Source organism: Neoarius graeffei, chromosome 12 (assembly GCF_027579695.1).
Source record: "Neoarius graeffei isolate fNeoGra1 chromosome 12, fNeoGra1.pri, whole genome shotgun sequence".
In the NCBI taxonomy this organism is placed as follows: Eukaryota; Metazoa; Chordata; class Actinopteri; order Siluriformes; family Ariidae; genus Neoarius; species Neoarius graeffei.
In genome coordinates this window covers 51,158,207-51,178,870 of record NC_083580.1, presented here as the reverse complement: position 1 = coordinate 51,178,870, position 20,664 = coordinate 51,158,207, and the positions used below count along the sequence as shown (strand labels likewise).

General features: G+C 41.3%; 1 protein-coding gene across 1 annotated transcript in view; it reads right to left on the bottom strand.

Moving 5' to 3' along the window:
- Positions 1-280: 280 nt before the first annotated feature.
- The window catches only part of rimbp2a (RIMS binding protein 2a), a 210,510-nt gene continuing 190,126 nt past the window's right edge, over positions 281-20,664 (bottom strand). Inside the window, exons 19-24 of the mRNA XM_060935983.1 lie at positions 20,237-20,406; positions 19,969-20,137; positions 14,845-14,945; positions 14,664-14,735; positions 2,097-2,240; positions 281-463 (exon numbers count right to left, since the gene is read on the bottom strand). Of these exons, the coding sequence (XP_060791966.1) occupies positions 281-463; positions 2,097-2,240; positions 14,664-14,735; positions 14,845-14,945; positions 19,969-20,137; positions 20,237-20,406 (839 nt within the window). The remainder of the gene's footprint in view (positions 464-2,096; positions 2,241-14,663; positions 14,736-14,844; positions 14,946-19,968; positions 20,138-20,236; positions 20,407-20,664) is intronic.

Below are 20,664 nucleotides of genomic sequence, written 5' to 3'. Positions count from 1 at the left end.
TATACCAGACAAAATGCATGAGTTACTCCATATTTTGATACAAAATGCAAAAACAAATGAATAATCTATGAAAGGTGCAGACATTTAATCAAACTCTTTTTCTCTGAATATATAAACTCTTTACCAGCCATGATCGTGTGTGGAAAAAAAAAATTCACAAGTTGCTTTCTAATTTCTGGCCTGTACTGCATGTTTTTGGCACATGAATATGAACATGGCTGTAGATTTTCATGAAAACATGAACATGTTGCCCTTTTTGGATTGTGTATGCCATCAACATTTACTTTGAGAACTTTTTGAGCAGTTTCTTCCCCTTGGAGAGCAGGCCTTTCTTCTTTTTCAGGTCTCGTGGTCCCCTGGCAGGACTAAGGGGACGGGCGGAGCACACAGGGAGCAGAGGACGCACAATCGGGGACGCCGGTCTTCCCAGGACGGGTGCTGGAACTGTGTGTTCCACTGGTACCTAATGAAAGAGCCATCAGGAGGGGGGACAGGGAAGGGAATTAAATGTCATCTATCTTCTCCTGTCAATAGCTGACCTAAAAAGATAACTGGCACAGTACTGCTTTAGTCTTGTTCATTGTATGAAGGTACATAGTCTTAGCTAATATTGAAAAAAAAAACCCCTATGAATCATTTTAAAATATGAGGTGAGGTGTACCATGATAAATATGTTTTAATGCCTCAGAACCTATTACTGTTTAATATGGCATGTATCACACCATAGTGCTGGTGAATTCTTGAATCTGTTCAGGTCAGATGGTGTTGAATGAGGTCACTCATTCGAATATGTTGTTGTTTCTATAGTAGCAGCTCATTCACAGGGCCTTGTATTGAGGACGATCCAGAATTATTATTTTTTTTAAACCGTGTGTAAGCTCCAGTGTCAGCACTTTATAACAGTCAGAGGTAAACTTATAACTTCTTTCTTGTCTTACTAACTTGGAGAGAGAGAAAAAAGAGAGGCTGATGAAGAGGAATGACTATTTATAGCTGCTATAACATAAGTAAAACCTGTTTTGCAGACAGTCCACAACATTAAATGTAATTATGCCATATAAATAGATAAAATATATGATGCATCATTTTTTAATAAAAAAAAAATTGTAATTGTAGGCAAACTGCTGTGGTGTAAGAGGAATAACACATGGTGGTATGTGCTGATTTAAGAAAATAATCAACTTTGGGGTGTACCAGTAACGCCACTTTAGCACATCACCCTGTCACTCATATCAACTGCATTTGGGGTAAAGGAGGTTATTTTATTATTCAGTTATTTTTGTTCATTTACACACCAGAAACAAGAAACCTGCCTAGATGGAAAATGAGCTTTCTCTACTGTTTTTAGCCAAGCAGGTGAGAACAAGAAGGAAGTAAAGCAGAAAAGAACATTATTTCAGTCACATTCACGTCACACCTAAGAAATAAAAAAAAGAGGCACAACACATAAATGAGTACAGACATCCACTGATACAGCATCATGAGATTTTGCTTCAGCATTGCATTTATTTCTGTTGATTATGGCATTACAGTGAAGTAATGTGTTTTTGGTTGAGTTTTTTTTTTAAATGTGCATATTCTCAGAGCAGAATTTGGATGAGGGTGTGATAAACAAAAAAGAAACAAAGCCTCTTTAATGGAACACAACACAACACACACAGGCCAATGTGTACTGTTCATATATATAGATATATATATATATATATATATATTAAAAAAAATAATAAAGTTCATTTTGAGAAAGGCATGCTTGTCTAATAACCTGGTCATTTTAACCAAGTTTCAAAGCACAAACTCAGCTTTAGAGTCTCATTCTGTTTTTTTTCCACTGCAGGAATGAGATTCAGTCTTTCGTCAGATCGTTGCCAATATCCCCCAGTGTATGCGTTAGCTGTGCTGTCTGTCTCAGTTCAGGGTGGGCTTTGCTTCTTCCATTCCAAAAAAAGCAAGACCGGAAGCCACGACTGCACGTTCACCACCACACAAAACAAACAAGCACAAGAAGAAGAAAGAAAAAACACAGACGGCGAGTGGACGGAACTCAAACGGAGGATGGATGGACACAGGGCCTAGCGCTGAGAGCGGCGATGGTGTACCCGTTTAGGCTCAGGGCGCGGTGCTGGAACTGCCTCTTCCTGTTCATGGTGGGACGGAGTCTCTGTGAGATAGACCTCCACGTCGTCAGGCACTTCTTCTAGAAAGTTGGAGGGAACCAGACCGCGATGTCCATTAATCTCACCCTGTGAAACAAAACATGAGCAGTGAGAACTGCACAGGACATGAGGACATGAGATTAAACTCAACAAGGCCACATAGGTCATTTAACTCATTATGATGGCTGTTTTAGCTGTGAGCGCTAAAATCTAATATCGATAACTCAATAATTAAACTATTAGTGTTGAGCAACACATTATATCACAAGGTCTCATTGAGTACATAATTAGAATAAAGTGGGGCAACCTATTACATACACACAGTTAAAGGCAGATGCAACTGCATTCATGATTCTAATTTATTTAGGGGAGAGCGGGGTAAGATGAGCCACTTTTTAAATTTTTCATCATAACTACATGTTAAAGCCATTTTTGCTTCCAGTCTACACACCATACCAAATTTCAAAGTGTACTGTTACTATATGAGCAAAAAATAATTGATAAGCTCTTATGGTTAGAGTGATATTACCTCTTGAAAAAAAAATGTCAAGTGGCTCAACTTACCCCATGCATGGGGTAAGATGAGCCACTGTGTGGGGTAAATTGAGCCAACACAAAACATGTTAGGTTAACAAAGTAAACAACTTTTATTATTAGAAATGCAATCAATGAATCAAGTCAAGTCAATCAAGTGGGGGATAGGGCCATTGCATAGAGAAGGGGAGATGAAGAGAGAGGTGATAGAACGAGATGGGATAGGGAGGGATAGATAGATGGATAGAGAGAGATATGCGTAGATCATGCACATCATGCGCATCATGCACACCTGTAATAACAGAGGGCATTATTTTATTTATTAAAAACCTTTTAAACATATTATTTATATTAACATGTTATTTATTTGTTTGTTTATTTTTTGTTGTTGTTGTTGTTGTCATATATGACCAGTAAATGTGAAAACTTAAGTGTCATCCATATTGGGTAGGCTCAGCCACCAATGGGGTAAGTTGAGCCAGTGGCTCAACTTGCCCCACATCTAATGGCTCATCTTACCCCGTGGCCACCATTTTGTAGAAAAATGCTAATAAAGGGGATTAGGCTAATCAAAATTATTTTTATTAGCATTCATATCATAGCTTAGAAAGCCACTAACTTAACCCTAATGTGTCTAAATATTATTCTACTTTTGTCTTCTCTAAATCATCTTCACTGTGGACAAACATGGAATTGACTTAGAAAGCACAAAAACACATTTTTATAAATATCTCCCTCACCTAGTTTGACATGTGGTGCTCCTCTCCACAAGTGTAAGTAAATGGTCCCGCCCCCCTTTGAATGTGGTCACATGGTCACATTTGTTTACTGTTTCTTAGAAACAGGGGGTGGCTCATCTTACCCCCTGGCTCATCTTACCCCGCTCTCCCCTATGTGTTTCTCACTTGTGTTGCTCAACTGGTTTCATGCTATGTTTTCTCTGAATATCAAACATGCTTATAATTTTCTTATAACACGAAACTTGTGGTTTTGGCATCTGTCCTTTTGTGCCCTTTGTACCAGTGTGTGTTTGGCTCAGTGTCTGTTGCATTAACCCTTTTTTTTTGTAATCACTGATTATACATGTACAACCCCGATTCCAAAAAAGTTGGGACAAAGTACAAATTGTAAATAAAAACGGAATGCAATAATTTACAAATCTCAAAAACTGATATTGTATTCACGATAGAACATAGACAACATATCAAATGTCAAAAGTGAGACATTTTGAAATTTCATGCCAAATATTGGCTCATTTGAAATTTCATGACAGCAACACATCTCAAAAAAGTTGGGACAGGGGCAATAAGAGGCTGGAAAAGTTAAAGGTACAAAAAAGGAACAGCTGGAGGACCAAATTGCAACTCATTAGGTCAATTGGCAATAGGTCATTAACATGACTGGGTATAAAAAGAGCATCTTGGAGTGGCAGCGGCTCTCAGAAGTAAAGATGGGAAGAGGATCACCAATCCCCCTAATTCTGCGCCGACAAATAGTGGAGCAATATCAGAAAGGAGTTCGACAGTGTAAAATTGCAAAGAGTTTGAACATATCATCATCTACAGTGCATAATATCATCAAAAGATTCAGAGAATCTGGAAGAATCTCTGTGCGTAAGGGTCAAGGCCGGAAAACCATACTGGGTGCCCGTGATCTTCGGGCCCTTAGACGGCACTGCATCATATACAGGCATGCTTCTGTATTGGAAATCATAAAATGGGCTCAGGAATATTTCCAGAGAACATTATCTGTGAACACAATTCACCGTGCCATCCGCCGTTGCCACCTAAAACTCTATAGTTCAAAGAAGAAGCCGTATCTAAACATGATCCAGAAGCGCAGACGTCTTCTCTGGGCCAAGGCTCATTTAAAATGGACTGTGGCAAAGTGGAAAACTGTTCTGTGGTCAGACGAATCAAAATATGAAGTTCTTTATGGAAATCAGGGACGCCGTGTCATTCGGACTAAAGAGGAGAAGGACGACCCAAGTTGTTATCAGCGCTCAGTTCAGAAGCCTGCATCTCTGATGGTATGGGGTTGCATTAGTGCGTGTGGCATGGGCAGCTTACACATCTGGAAAGACACCATCAATGCTGAAAGGTATATCCAGGTTCTAGAGCAACATATGCTCCCATCCAGACGATGTCTCTTTCAGGGAAGACCTTGCATTTTCCAACATGACAATGCCAAACCACATACTGCATCAATTACAGCATCATGGCTGCGTAGAAGAAGGGTCCGGGTACTGAACTGGCCAGCCTGCAGTCCAGATCTTTCACCCATAGAAAACATTTGGCGCATCATAAAACGGAAGATACGACAAAAAAGACCTAAGACAGTTGAGCAACTAGAATCCTACATTAGACAAGAATGGGTTAACATTCCTATCCCTAAACTTGAGCAACTTGTCTCCTCAGTCCCCAGACGTTTACAGACTGTTGTAAAGAGAAAAGGGGATGTCTCACAGTGGTAAACATGGCCTTGTCCCAACTTTTTTGAGATGTGTTGTTGTCATGAAATTTAAAATCACCTAATTTTTCTCTTTAAATGATACATTTTCTCAGTTTAAACATTTGATATGTCATCTATGTTCTATTCTAAATAAAATATGGAATTTTGAAACTTCCACATCATTGCATTCCGTTTTTATTTACAATTTGTACTTTGTCCCAACTTTTTTGGAATCAGGGTTGTACATGATTGTACAATCTGGGCTTGAAACAAATCAGCCCCAGCCTTTGCTTCTTCATACCATTCTGTTGGTGTTGCTTTTACACTCGTTTCCACAAAAGTGCAAGTCCTTAATCCTTAATTTGAAATTATGCCAAAGATGAAAACTTGTATTGATTTTTTTTTTTTTTTAATCTTTGAATGGGGGGTGGTGTAGTGGTTAGCACTGTCGCCTCACAGCAAGAAGGTCCTGGGTTCGAGCCCAGCAGCTGACGAGGGCCTTTCGTGTGGAGTTTGCATGTTCTCCCCGTGTCTGCATGGGTTTCTTCTGGGTGCTCCGGTTTCCCCCACAGTCCAAAAGACATGCAGGTTAGACTAATTGGTGGCTCTAAATTGACCGTAGGTGTGAGTGTGAATGGTTGTTTGTCTCTGTGTCAGCCCTGCGATGACCTGGCGACTTGTCCAGGGTGTACCCCGCCTCTTGCCCATAGTCAGCTGGGATAGGCTCCTGCGACCCTGCGCAGGATAAGCGGCTACAGATAATGGATGGATGGAATCTTTGAATGGAGGTTAGAAGAAAGAAGAAACTTTTATTCGTCACATGCACACTTCAAGCACAGTGAAATTCATCCTCTGCATTTAACCCATCTGAAGCAGTGAACACACACACACACACCCAGATCAGTGGGCAGCCACACCAGAGCGCCCGGGGAGCAGTCAGGGGTCAGGTACCTTGCTCAAGGGCACCTTAGCCCAAGGCCACCCCACGTCAACCTAACTGCATGTCTTTGGATTGTGGGGAAAACCGGAGCACCCAGAGGAAACCCACGCAGACACGGGGAGAACATGCAAACTCCACACAGAAAGGCACTCGCCGGCCGCTGGGTTCAAACCCAGAACCTTCTTGCTGTGAGGCGACCGTGCTAACCACTACACCACCGTGCTGCCCACTTACAATGGTGCTTGAAAGTTTGTGAACCCTTTAGAATTTTCCATATTTATGCATAAATATGACCTAAAACATCATCAGATTTTCACACAAGTACTAAAAGTAGATAAAGAGAACCCAGTTAAACAAATGAGACAAAAATATTATACTTGGTCATTTATTTATTGAGGAAAATGATCCAATATTACATATCTGTGAGTGGCAAAAGTATGTGAACCTCTAGGATTAGCAGTTAATTTGAAGGTGAAATTAGAGTCAGGTGTTTTCAATCAATGGGACGTCAATCAGGTGTGAGTGGGCACCCTGTTTTATTTAAAGAACAGGGATCTATCAAAGTCTGATCTTCACAACACATGTTTGTGGAAGTGTATCATGGCATGAACAAAGGAGATTTCTGAGGACCTCAGAAAAAGCGTTGTTGATGCTCATCAGGCTGGAAAAGGTTACAAAACCATCTCTAAAGAGTTTGGACTCCACCAATCCACAGTCAGACAGATTGTGTACAAATGGAGGAAATTTAAGACTATTGTTACCTTCCCCAGGAGTGGTCGACCAACAAAGATCACTCCAAGAGCAAGGCGTGTAATAGTCGGCGAGGCAACAAAGGACCCCAGGGTAACTTCTAAGCAACTGAAGGCCTCTCTCACATTGGCTAATGTTAATGTTCATGAGTCCACCATCAAGAGAGCACTGATCAACAATGGTGTGCATGGCAGGGTTGCAAGGAGAAAGCCTCTGCTGTCTAAAAAGAACATTGCTGCTTGTCTGCAGTTTGCTAAAGATCACGTGGACAAGCCAGAAGGCGATTGGAAAAATGTTTTGTGGATGGATGAGACCAAAATAGAACTTTTTGGTTTAAATGAGAAGCATTATGTTTGGAGAATGGAAAACACTGTATTTCAGCATAAGAACCTTTTCCCATCTGTGAAACATGGTGGTGGTAGTATCATGGTTTGGACCTGTTTTGCTGCATCTTGGCCAGGACAGCTTGCCATCATTGATGGAACAATGAATTCTGAATTATACCAGTGAATTCTAAAGGAAAATGTCAGGACATCTGTCCATGAACTGAATCTCAAGAGAAGGTGGGTCATGCAGCAAGACAACGACCCTAAGCACACAAGTCGTTCTACCAAAGAATGGTTAAAGAAGAATAAAGTTAATGTTTTGGAATGGCTAAGGCAAAGTCCTGACCTTAATCCAATGGAAATGTTGTAGAAGGACCTGAAGCGAGCAGTTCATGTGAGGAAACCCACCAACATCCCAGAGTTGAAGCTGTTCTGTATGGAGGAATGGGCTAAAATTCCTCCAAGCTGGTGTGCAGGACTGATCAACAGTTATCGGAAACGTTTAGTTGCAGTTATTGCTGCACAAGGGGGTCACACCAGATACTGAAAGCAAAGGTTCACATACTTTTGCCACTCACAGATATGTAATATTGGATCATTTTCCTTAATAAATAAATGGCCAAGTATAATATTTTTGTCTCATTTGTTTAACTGGGTTCTCTTTATCTACTTTTATGACTTGTGTGAAAATCTGATGATGTTTTAGGTCATATTTATGCAGAAATATAGAAAATTCTAAAGGGTTCACAAACTTTCAAGCACCACTGTAGCCGGTTAGCCATGCTAAGACATTTCACTGGACAACAATCATCCCTTTTCATTCATGTACGTGTTTGGTTCATAAATATGAGCATACAGTAAGTATTCTGCTTTGGATCTATTTGAATCTAATGGCCACATTTTTGACTCTTCAGAGTGTTTATGAAGTGTTTGATTTTGGTTGAGGCAAGCCAATATGATGGACTCAGCTGTATATTTAACCTAGGGCCCTAAAGTGTGCTTTGGTTGTCCCTCTGGGAAAGCCCTTATAGGTGTTGTGACCTTCCCACCAGCAAACGTCACATTATCCAGAGTTCTACCACAAACTCTGACCCAAATTTCCTGTTCATGTCCTCATTTCTTTATACTGATGCTTTTTAGTAGTTAATTTCAAAGTCTTGCCAGTTTTCTAGTTGCACAAGTGTCTAGATCCTTTCCCTGTGCATCCTATCATCTGACTATTCTGATGATTGTGACATAGGGCTCTGCCATGGTTTGCAGTGCCACCTAAACCTCTCCCTTTCTTCCCCAAACTGCATAGATTCCCTGACTGTAGCAGCTAGCATTCTGTGAGTACATGCACAGTCATACTTGTACTTGGAGGCTACCATGATCTCCGATTCATACATGTAAACACCATCCATCTATCCATTATCCATAACCGCTTACCCTGTTCTACAGGGTCGCAGGCAAGCTGGAGCCTATCCCAGTTGACTATGGGTGAGAGGCAGGGTACACCCTGGGCAAGTCACCAGATCATCACAGGGCTGACACATAGAAACACACAACCATTCACACTCACATTCACATCTACAGTCAATTTAGAGCCACCTAACCTGCATCTCTTTGGACTGTGGGGGAAACCATAGCACTCAGAGGAAACCCACGCAGATACGGGGAGAACATGCAAGCTCCACAGAGAAAGGCCCCCTGTCGGCCACTGGACTTGAATCCAGAACCTTCTTGCTGTGAGGCAACAGTGCTAATCACTACACCACTGTGCCACCCACACGTAAACACGAACATTCTAAATTCACCTTTCCTTCCTCGTTAACAGCCCCCAAAACCAAGCAAACAAACACACATTTGTTTGTTGTTTTGGGTTTTATTTTACTTATCTGTTCAGTGTTTTTGTGAGTATTTGAGCACTCTGTGTGTAGCGTGTTCATGTCAGTCGACGTGATGCCATTGTAACACTTCCAGGTATTACAGAGGGTGGAAGGGATGAAACGGAGCGAATAGCTGGACAGATATGAATAGCTGGACAGATATAAAAACCTATCCTGTCCTAAAAACCATGGGTACTTTTCAAGGCAGTCCTCAGATGCCACCATTTCCAGGGGGGATTTTACAATGGGAAATATTTATTTATATGCATTTGATTAGTGAAGGGGTTACTAATATATGTTATTTCAGAAGAATGATGACCATTGTTCTGTATTTATCTCAATACTGATAAGTCTTTGTAGCAATAAGAGACTGGACTACATGTACATGTTCATGCAAAGATGGTATGGTCTGAATGGGTGGGGCTGCCCCTATATAAACTGCCCTAAAGGAGAACAGAGAGAGGTGTGTGAAAGCCTGCATGTAGCAGGGTATGTTATTGAGTGAGGTTTCTTTTTGTGTGCATGTATTTCCCATCTTGAAAATTAAATTAAAATATATATATATATTTATTAAATTTTTTTACATATAATAGTGCATGGGTGGCATGGTGGTGTAGTGGTTAGCGCTGTCGCCTCACAGCAAGAAGGTCTGGGTTCAAGCCCCGTGGCCGGCAAGGGCCTTTCTGCGTGGAGTTTGCATGTTCTCCCCGTGTCCGCGTGGGTTTCCTCCGGGTGCTCTGGTTTCCCCCACAGTCCAAAGACATGCAGGTTAGGTTAACTGGTGACTCTAAATTGACCATAGGTGTGAATGGTTGTCTGTGTCTATGTGTCAGCCCTGTGATGACCTGGTGACTTGTCCAGGGTGTACCCTGCCTTTTGCCCCATAGTCAGCTGGGATAGGCTCCAGCTTGCCTGCGACCCTGTAGAACAGGATAAAGCAGCTAGAGATAATGAGATGAGATAGTGCATGGGGTGGCACGGTGGTGTAGTAGTTAGCACTGTCGCCTCACAGCAAGAAGGTTCTGGGTTGGAGCCCAGTGGCCGGCGAGGGCCTTTCTGTGTGCAGTTTGCATGTTCTCCCGTGTCTGCGTGGGTTTCCTCCAGGTGCTCCAGTTTTCCCCACAATCCAAAGACATGCAGGTTAGGCTAACTGGTGGCTCTAAATTGACCGTAGGTTTGAATGTGAGTGTGAATGGTTGTTTGTCTCTATGTGTCAGCCCTGCGATAACCTAGCGACTTGTCCAGGGTGTATCCTGCCTCTCGCCCATAGTCAGCTGGGATAGGCTCCAGCTTGCCTGCGACCCTGTAGAACAGGATAAGTGGTTACAGATGATGGATGGATGGATATAATAGTGCATCTTGAAATATTGGAATATGGTGAAAAATCCTCTGGTTTTTTTCTCATCATTTCATGTCAGCATTTCTAGAAATTGGCACTGTAAATAAAAATCACTTGCCCTTATGTGCTTTCGCGGCAGAGCCATCTTGTTTTTTTCCTACCTAAGTCAGAGAAGAACTCATACATGCCTTCCTAACAATTATCCACTGTTCTTTTAATGTTTGTTTGATGCCTGATCATGTTTTGATCTTTGCCTACTCTACCTTTTTTTTTTTGCATTGTGTATTAGCCCTGTCAGTGACATTTAAGAGTGGAGGAAGATCTACACAGGTGGACTACATACTCTGCAGAAGGGGTAACCTGAAGGAGATTGGAGACTGTAAAGTGATGGCAGGGGAGAGTGTAGCTAGACAACATCAAGTGGTCGTGTGCAGGATGAGCTTGAAAGTGAAAAAGAGGAAGCGTGAAATAGTGGAGCCGAAGATTAAGTGGTGGAAACTAAAAGAGGTTGAACATCAGAAGGAGTTTAGGGAAGAAATGAGACGAGCACTGAGTGGTCATGGAAGTCTTCCAGAAGATTGGAATACTACTGCTGTACTAGTAAGACAGACAGCAAGGAAGGTGCTAGGGTGGTCATCGGGAAGGAGAAAGGAAGACAAGGAGACATGGTGGTGGAACAAAGAAGTGCAGGAAATTATAAAAGAGAAGAGGCTAGCAAAGAAGAATTGGGATGATTAGAGAGATGAGGAAAGCAGGCGGTTATACAGAGAGATGAGACAGAAGGCAAAAAGAGCAGTAGCGAAGGCGAAAGCAGATGCATACCAGGAGTTGTACGAAAGACTGGAGACCAAAGAAGGAGAGAAAGACTTGTACAGACTAGTTAGGCAGAGAAACAGGGAAGCGAGGGATGTACAGCAGGTACAGTGGTGCTTGAAAGTTTGTGAACCCTTTAGAATTTTCTATATTTCTGCATAAATATGATCTAAAACATCAGATTTTCATACAAGTCCTAAAAGTAGATAAAGAGAACCCAGTTAAACAAATAAGACAAAACTATTATACTTGGTCATTTATTTATTGAGGAAAATGATCCAATATTACATATCTGTGAGTGGCAAAAGTATGTGAACCTCTAGAATTAGCAGTTAATTTGAAGGTGAAATTAGAGTCAGGTGTTTTCAATCAATAGAATGACAAATCAGGTGTGAGTGGGCACCCTGTTTTATTTAAAGAACAGGGATCTATCAAAGTCTGAGCTTCACAACACATGTTTTTGGAAGTGTATCATGGCACGAACAAAGGAGATTTCTGAGGACCTCAGAAAAAGCGTTGCTGATGCTCATCAGGCTGAAAAAGGTTACAAAACCATCTCTAAAGAGTTTGGACTCCACCAATCCACAGTCAGACAGATTGTGTACAAATGGAGGAAATTCAAGACCACTGTTACCCTCCCCAGGAGTGGTCAACCAACAAAGATCACTCCAAGAGCAAGGCATGTAACAGTCAACGAGGTCACAAAGGACCCCAGGGTAACTTCTAAGCAACTGAAGGCCTCTCTCACATTGGCTAATGTTAATATTCATGAGTCCACCATCAGGAGAACACTGAACAACAAATGGTGTGCATAGCAGGGCTGCAAGGAGAAAGCCACTGCTCTCCAAAAAGAACATTGCTGCTCGTCTGCAGTTTGCTAAAGATCACGTGGACAAGCCAGAAGGCTATTGGAAAAATGCTTTGTGGACAGATGAGGCCAAAATAGAACTTTTTGGTTTAAATGACAAGCGTTATGTTTGGAGAAAGGAAAACACTGCATTCCAGCATAAGAACCTTATCCCATCTGTGAAACATGGTGGTGGTAGTATCATGGTTTGGGCCTGTTTTGCTGCATCTGGGCCAGGACGGCTTGCCATCATTGATGGACCAATGAATTCTGAATTATACCAGCGAATTCTAAAGGAAAATGTCAGGACATCTGTCCATGAACTGAATCTCAAGAGAAGGTGGGTCATGCAGCAAGACAACGACCCTAAGCACACAAGTCGTTCTACCAAAGAATGGTTAAAGAAGAATAAAGTTAAAGTTTTGGAATGGCCAAGTCAAAGTCCTGACCTTAATCCAATTGAAATGTTGTGGAAGGACCTGAAGCGAGCAGTTCATGTGAGGAAACCCACCAACATCCCAGAGTTGAAGCTGTTCTGTATGGAGGAATGGGCTAAAATTCCTCCAAGCTGGTGTGCAGGACTGATCAACAGTTATCGGAAACGTTTAGTTGCAGTTATTGCTGCACAAGGGGGTCACACCAGATACTGAAAGCAAAGGTTCACATACTTTTGCCACTCACAGATATGTAATATTGGATCATTTTCCTTAATAAATAAATGGCCAAGTATAATATTTTTGTCTCATTTGTTTAACTGGGTTCTCTTTATCTACTTTTATGACTTGTGTGAAAATCTGATGATGTTTTAGGTCATATTTATGCAGAAATATAGAAAATTCTAAAGGGTTCACAAACTTTCAAGCACCACTGTAAGAGTGATGAAAGATGTAAATGGAAATGTGCTGACAAACAAAGAGAGTGTATTAAGAAGGTGGAAAGAGTACTTTGAAGATTTATTAAATGAGAAGAATCCAAGAGAGAAAAGGTTAGATTCATTGGAGACAGCAAATCAGGAAGCAGAGTTGGTTAGTAAGGATGAGGTGAGGGCAGCCATGAAAAGAATGAAGACTGGGAAAGCAGTCGGACCAGATGGTATCCCGATTGAGACTTGGAGATGTTTGGGTGAGACAGCTGTGGAGTTCCTAACGAGATTGTTTAATAAGATCCTAGAGAATGAGAAAATTCCAAATGAATGGAGAGTGTGCTAGTCCCAATATACAAGAGTAAGGAAGCTGTACAGAGCTGCAGTAATTCCAGAGGAATAAAATTGATGAGCCACACCATGAAGCTATGGGAAAGGGTATTGGAGGCGAGATTGAGAAGAGAGGTAGCAATCTGAGAACAGCAGTACAGGTTTATGCCAAGGAAGAGCACGTCAGATGCAATTTTTGCTTTAAGAATGTTAATGGAGAAGTACAGAGAAGGCCAGAGAAAGCTATATTGTGTGTTTGTAGACTTGGAGAAGGCATACGATAGAGTGCCGAGAGATGAGTTATGGTATTGTATGAGACAGAGTGGAGTGAATGAGAAGTATATTAAAGTGGTGAAAGACATGTATGAGAACTTGAAACAGCAGTGAGGTGTACAGTTGGAACGACTGAATGGTTCAAGGTGAAGGTGGGACTCCATCAAGGATCTGCTTTGAGTCCTTTTTTGTTTGCCATAGTGATGGATAGCTTGACGGACGAAGTGAGGCAAGAGTCACCATGGAACATGATGTTTGCGGATGATATTGTGATATGTGGTGAAAGTAGAAAGGAGGTTGAGTTGGGTTTGGAGAGATGGAGGTATGCATTGGAACAAAGAGGAATGAAGGTGAGCAATAGCAAAACAGAATACATGTGCATCAATGAGAATGAGGATGAGAGTGTAGTGGAGATGCAAGGAGTAGACGTAAAGAAAGTTGGTGAATTCAAGTACCTGGGGTCAACTGTGCAGGAAAATGGGGGCTGTGATAGTGAGGTGAGAAAGAGAGTGCAGGCAGGGTGGAGCAGTTGGAGAAGGATTTCAGGAGTCATTTGTGATAGGAAAGTCCCAGCAAAAGTGAAAGGTAAGATGTATAAGACAGTAGTGAGACCAGCTGTGATGTATGGATTGGAGACCGTACCCTTAACGAAGAGACAGGAGGCAAAGTTGGAGGTGGTGGAGTTGAGGATGTTAAGGTTTGCAATGGAAGTGACAAGGTTGGACAGGATAAGGAACGAGCACATCAGAGGGACAGCACATGTGGAGAGCTAGGGAATTAAGCTAAGAGAGATGAGACTGAGATGGTATGGGCACATCCTGAGAAGAGATGCAGAGCATGTGGGAAGGAGAATGTTGAGGATGGAGCTGCCAGGCAAACAAAAACAAGGAAGGCCAAAGAGGAGATACATGGATGTGGTGAGAGAGGACATGAAAGTGGCAGGTGTGGTAGAGAAGGATGCGGAAGACAGGGAGCAATGGAGATGAAAGGTCCGCTGTGGTGACCCCTAATCGGAAGCAGCCAAAAGAAGAAGAAGAAGAAGAGGAAGAAGTATTAGCCCTGTCAGTAAAGCTTTCCTTTGTATGGGTGCAGTGTATCAAATTGAGAAATTTAGCCACTCCAACAACCATTAAAGACCCCTGGAAGGCTTCTTTATTTGTAGGAGTCAATCACTTACATAGTAGAAACCATCTTCATCTATCTCCCCAAATACAGCAATGATGTCACCAGCACAGAACGTCAGCTCCGCCTGTATCAGAGAGCATCAACTGCGTTAACAAAGTGAAAGACTGAGAATGCATTTGATATGTGTGTGTGTGTGTGTGTGTGTGTGTGTGTGTGTGTGTGTGTGTGTGTACCTCAACATCTGCATTTGGTGAACTCTCCCTGGGGTCATAGTCATAAAGAGCGACCATTCTTCTAGTAGCCACAGGGTGCCGGCCACCTTTTCGGCTGTGCTCTGTAGGAAAGAAGAAATAAGAGTATCTCTTATTCGTGAAAGTTTTGTAGTAGTAGTAGTAGGTCAATGTATATATTAATTCAGGACCATGGTGGGTTAGACCAGGAACAACTGGGTACAAAGTGGGTGTACACTCTGCCTATGCCAGTTCATCTGTCAGTTTATCTGCTACTGGGAGGTGGAACTGAAACAAGAATTTATCAGGATTGATCTGTTGATTCTGGAGCTGTGAGGCATTTTGTTGTCAATTTGCCCTAAAAGACGTGAATATCCTGTGGAAAGCAGTGCGGGGGCAAGAGTGGCACAAAGTATACAAAAGCAGAGACATTGAGAATTTCTCAGCTTTATCCAATAAAAAAAGATCAAATATTGCCAGGAGGCAGTGAATCAAATTGTTTTATGTGGTGTGGCTCTTGTCATGAGTCATTCCCATGGTAATGTTCAAATCAAATACTGAGATCAGTTCAGTACAGGAAACTGAAACATGATTATGACAGCACAATCACTGACATTTATACCCCAGTATACTTTTTATACAAAAAGAAAAAAAGGCAGAAGAGAAATACAATGGTTTAAAATGTGTACAAACATTGAGTAGGACAGAAATACATTTGAAATTTAGGTACGTGGCAGGGATGAGTGATGTTATCACTCCAAAATCAATTATTTTTTCTATAACAGCACATCACAAAGTGTTCTTTTCCTCTTATACCACAGCAATCTGCAAACAGTTACAATTTTTATTTATTAAAGAATGGCACATCATACATTTTATGTTTATATTTATATTTAATGTTGTGGAACATCCATGAAACAAATTAGTTCTTGTTCTTGCTTACATTATAGCAGCTTTAAACAGCTATTGTTCCCTAATCAGCTTTTTTTTCCCTCTCTTGAAGCTACAGTAATAAGATGAAAACTGCAGCTTGTCCTGTTATCAGTAAAACTCCAATTTGATTTTTTTTCTAGCAGCCAGAAGTGCTATCAGAGCTGTTATACAACCCCAATTCCAAAAAAAAAAAATGGGATGCTGTGTAAACTGGAAATAAAAACAGAATCCAATAATTTGCAAATTGTGGAATCCCTATATTTCATTGAAAAAAGTACAAAGACAAAATATCAAATGTTGAGCCTGAGAAGTGTTATTGTTTTTTTGAAAAATATGTGTTCATTTTGAATTTTATATCAGCAACACATTTCAGAAAAGTTGGGACAGGAGCATGTTTCCCACTGTGTTGCACCACCTCTACTTTTAACAACACTCTGTAAATGTTTGGGAACTGAAGAGACCAGTTGCTGTAGTTTGGAAAGAGAAATGTTGTCCCATTCTTGTCTGATATACAATTTCAGTTGCTTAACAGCTCGGGGTCTCCTTTGTCATATTTTGCGCTTCATAATGCAGCAAATGTTTTAAATGGGAGGCAGGTCTGGACTGCAGGCAGGCCAGTTTAGCACCCAGACTCGTTTACTACAGAGCTACTGTGGTGCTTGAAATTTGCGAACCCTTTAGAATTTTCTATATTTCTGCATAAATATGACCTAAAACATCATCAGATTTTCACACAAGTCCTAAAAGTAGATAAAGAGAAACCAGTTAAGCAAATGAGACAAAAATATTATACTCGGTCATTTATTTATTGAAGAAAATGATCCAATATTACATATCTGTGAGTGGCAAAAGTATGTGAACCTTTGCTTTCAGTATCTGGTGTGACCCCCTTGTGCAGCAATAGCTGCCACTAAATGTTTCCGGTAACTATTGATCAGTCCTGGGCACCGGCTTGGAGGAATTTTAGCCCATTCCTCCGTACAGAACAGCTTCACCTCTGGGATGTTGGTGGGTTTCCTCACATGAACTGCTCGCTTCAGGTCCTTCCACAACATTTTGATTGGATTAAGGTCAGGACTTTGACTTGGCCATTCCAAAACATTAAGTTTATTCTTCTTTAACCATTCTTTGGTAGAACCACTTGTGTGCTTAGGGTTGTTGTCTTGCTGCATGACCCACCTTCTCTTGAGATTCAGTTCATGGACAGATGTCCTGACATTTTCCTTTAGAATTCGCTGGTATAATTCAGAATTCATTGTTCCATCAATGATGGCAAGCTGTCCTGGCCCAGATGCAGCAAAACAGGCCCAAACCATGATACTACCACCACCATGTTTCACAGATGGGATAAGGTTCTTATGCTGGAATGCAGTTGTGGCAGCGGGGGCGTGGTCAAGCGTTGGTCTGAGAATGGAGGGCGGAGTCAGGGAAGGTAAGTGGCAGAATCACTGCACCTGACGGGAATTAACCTGTTTTTGTGTGTCTTCCACAGTGACCGCGCCCTATAAGAGGAGAGGGAGAGCAGAGGAAGGGAGCTCTCTCCCCAACCAGAATGCTTGTGTGTGTGCACGCGTGTGACTGGAAGAGTGTAGAGTAAAGAGCTGAAAAGCTAAAATAAAAGAGTTGTGTGAACTCAGTTCTGGCCTGCCGTGCTTCTGTGCTCCACCTACCTTAAGCCATTGCCACAGCAGTGTTTTCCTTTCTCCAAACATAATGCTTCTCATTTAAACCAAAAAGTTCTATTTTGGTCTCATCCGTCCACAAAACATTTTTCCAATAGCCTTCTGGCTTGTCCATATGATCTTTAGCAAACTGCAGACGAGCAGCAATGTTCTTTTTGGAGAGCAGTGGCTTTCTTCTTGCAACCCTGCCATGCACATCATTGTTGTTTAGTGTTCTCCTGATGGTGGACTCATGAACATTAATATTAGCCAATGTGAGAGAGGCCTTCAGTTGCTTAGAAGTTACCCTGGGGTCCTTTGTGACCTCGCTGACTATCACACGCCTTACTCTTGGAGTGATCTTTGTTGGTCGACCACTCCTGGGGAGGGTAACAATGGTCTTGAATTTCCTCCATTTGTACACAATCTGTCTGACTGTGGACTGCTGGAGTCCAAACTCTTTAGAGATGGTTTTGTAACCTTTTCCAGCCTAATGAGCATCAACAACGCTTTTTCTGAGGTCCTCAGAAATCTCCTTTGTTCATGCCATGATACACTTCCACAAACATGTGTTGTGAAGATCAGACTTTGATAGATCCCTGTTCTTTAAATAAAACAGGGTGCCCACTCACACCTGATTGTCATCCCATTGATTGAAAACATCTGACTCTAATTTCCCCTTCAAATTAACTGCTAATCCTAGAGGTTCACATACTTTTGCCACTCACAGATATGTAAATTTGGATCATTTTCCCCAATAAATAAATGACCGAGTATAATATTTTTGTCTCATTTGTTTAACTGCGTTCTCTTTATCTACTTTTAGGACTTGTGTGAAAATCTGATAATGTTTTAGGTCATATTTATGCAGAAATATAGAAAATTCTAAAGGGTTCACAAACTTTCAAGCACCACTGTATGCAGTTTTCATATGTGCAGAAAGCACAGTTTGACATTGTTTTGCTGAAAGAAGGAAGGCATTCCCTGAGAAAGATTTTGTCTGGATGGCAGCATCTTGCTCTGAAATGTGTATATATATATCATTCAGCATTAATGACGCCTTCCCAGATGTACAAGCTACCCATGTCATGTGCAATAATGCACCCTCATACTGTACCATCACAGATGCTGGCTTTTGAACTGTGCACTGATAAGCCGGATGGTCTCTTTCCTCTTTCGCCTGGAGGACATGGTGTCCATGATTTCTAAAAAGAATTTCTACTTTTGATTCATCAGACCTGGGGACAATTTTTCACTTCGCCTCAGTCTATCGTAAAAGAGCTCGGGCCCAGAGAAGGTGGCGGTGTTTCTGGATATTGTTTATATACGGTTTTAACTTGCTTTTGTGGATGCAGTAATTAACTGTTTTCACAGACATTGGTTTTCTGAAGTGTTCCTGAGCCCATACAATGATTTCCACGACAGACATGCGTCTGCTTTTAATGCAGTGCCACCTGAGGTCCTGAAGATCACAGGCATCCAGTGTCAGTTTTCAGCTTTGTCTCTTGCATACAGTGATTTCTCCAGACTCTCTGAATCTTTTAATGATATTATGTACAATAGATGATGTGATCCCCAAATCCTTTGCAATATGACATTGAGGAACATTATTCTTAAATTGTTGCACTGTTTGCCCACGCAGTCTTTCACAGAGCGGTGAACCCCTCCCCATCTTTACTTCTGAGAGACTCCGCCTCTCTGGGATACTCTTTTTATACCCAATCATGTTACTGACCTGTTGCCAATTAACCAAATAATTTTTTTAACATTACACAACTTTTTCAGTCTTTTGTTGCCCCTGTCCCAACTTTTCTGAAACATGATGCTGACATCAAATTCAAAATGAGCATACATTTTTCAAAAAACAAATAAAATTTCTTAGTTTCAACATTTGATATGTTATATTTGTCCTATCTTCAATGAAATATAGGGTTTCCATGATTTGCAAATTACTACATTCTGTTTTTATTTACAGTTTACATAGCGTCCCAACTTTTTTGGAATTGAGGTTGTACAAAATTATTCAACATCTTTTAACCAATCAGAATCAAGAATTTGACAGTGCTGTCGTATAATTAATTTGAACTACAAACTAATTAATTTGAACTTAGAAATGCCTGCACAGTGCTGTGGTACAGCAGGTAATATTGCCACCTCACAGGAGCCACGGTTCAATCTGCTGCCCAGTTTACTGCTTGTGAGTTGACTGTTTGTGACTATTACTGAGTTTTCTATTTTCCTGTGGGTCCTCCTCTGGTTTCTTCAGGTTCTTCCCACTTGACACTTTCCAGAAACATGCCAGGAGATGTATTGGCTACTCTAAATTGTCCCAAGGTGTGAAACAATGTCTGAATATGTGCCTGCATGTCATGCCCTGCAATGAACTGATGTCCTAAACCAAGTATAGTTCCATCTCACATCCAGAGTTCCCAGGATAGACTTTGGATCCACCACCTTGACTAGAATAAACCATTTATTTAAAAAAGAAAATGCAAAGAAAGCATATAACTGCTAATGTTTGAAAATGCAGTACCTATTCTGTCCACTGGGGTATTGAGGGGTAGAAAGCCCTGCTTCATGAGCTGATCCATCGTCTCCTCATCCTCAGCTTGTATCTCTGACACCATGTTACATGGAATGAGGCCAGATCTGCCACGGATCTGGCCACGATAAAACCCATCAGTGTCTTTGTCCCCATACACCTGTAAGAGAGGTTGGAGAAGAACAGCAAGGTATATTTTAATTACAATGGGCGGATTATCAAATACCATCCATTGTGGCTCTCTGACTTGACATCTCACCTTAATGATCTGTCCCTCTTTAAAAGGAAGCTCTTCATCAGCGGCATCTGGGTTCGGGGACATGGAGAGAGGGTCATAGTCGAACAATGCTACAAAGATACGGAAAGGGTCTTCAGGCTCAGACTCATCATAGTATGGAGGAGACCGCCGTCCTCTGTCCCTGTAACCTCCTGAGAAATGATGGATAGAAGACTGAAAAATGTTGGTGAGGTCATGTTTGGTTATTTCCATAATGTTGTTTCCTGTGTTAGGTCACTGTGCATTTAAATCTGCCTTCAGCAAATCCAATTTCACATGCATTCATACATTCATTCAGCCATTTACATAACTTTTAAACATGAGGTCATTTAGGTCATTTATATTTGTTCAATGACCAATGACCAATGGATTGAGTGTTAGCCTGTAAAATCTTCTTCATTTGCAATTCA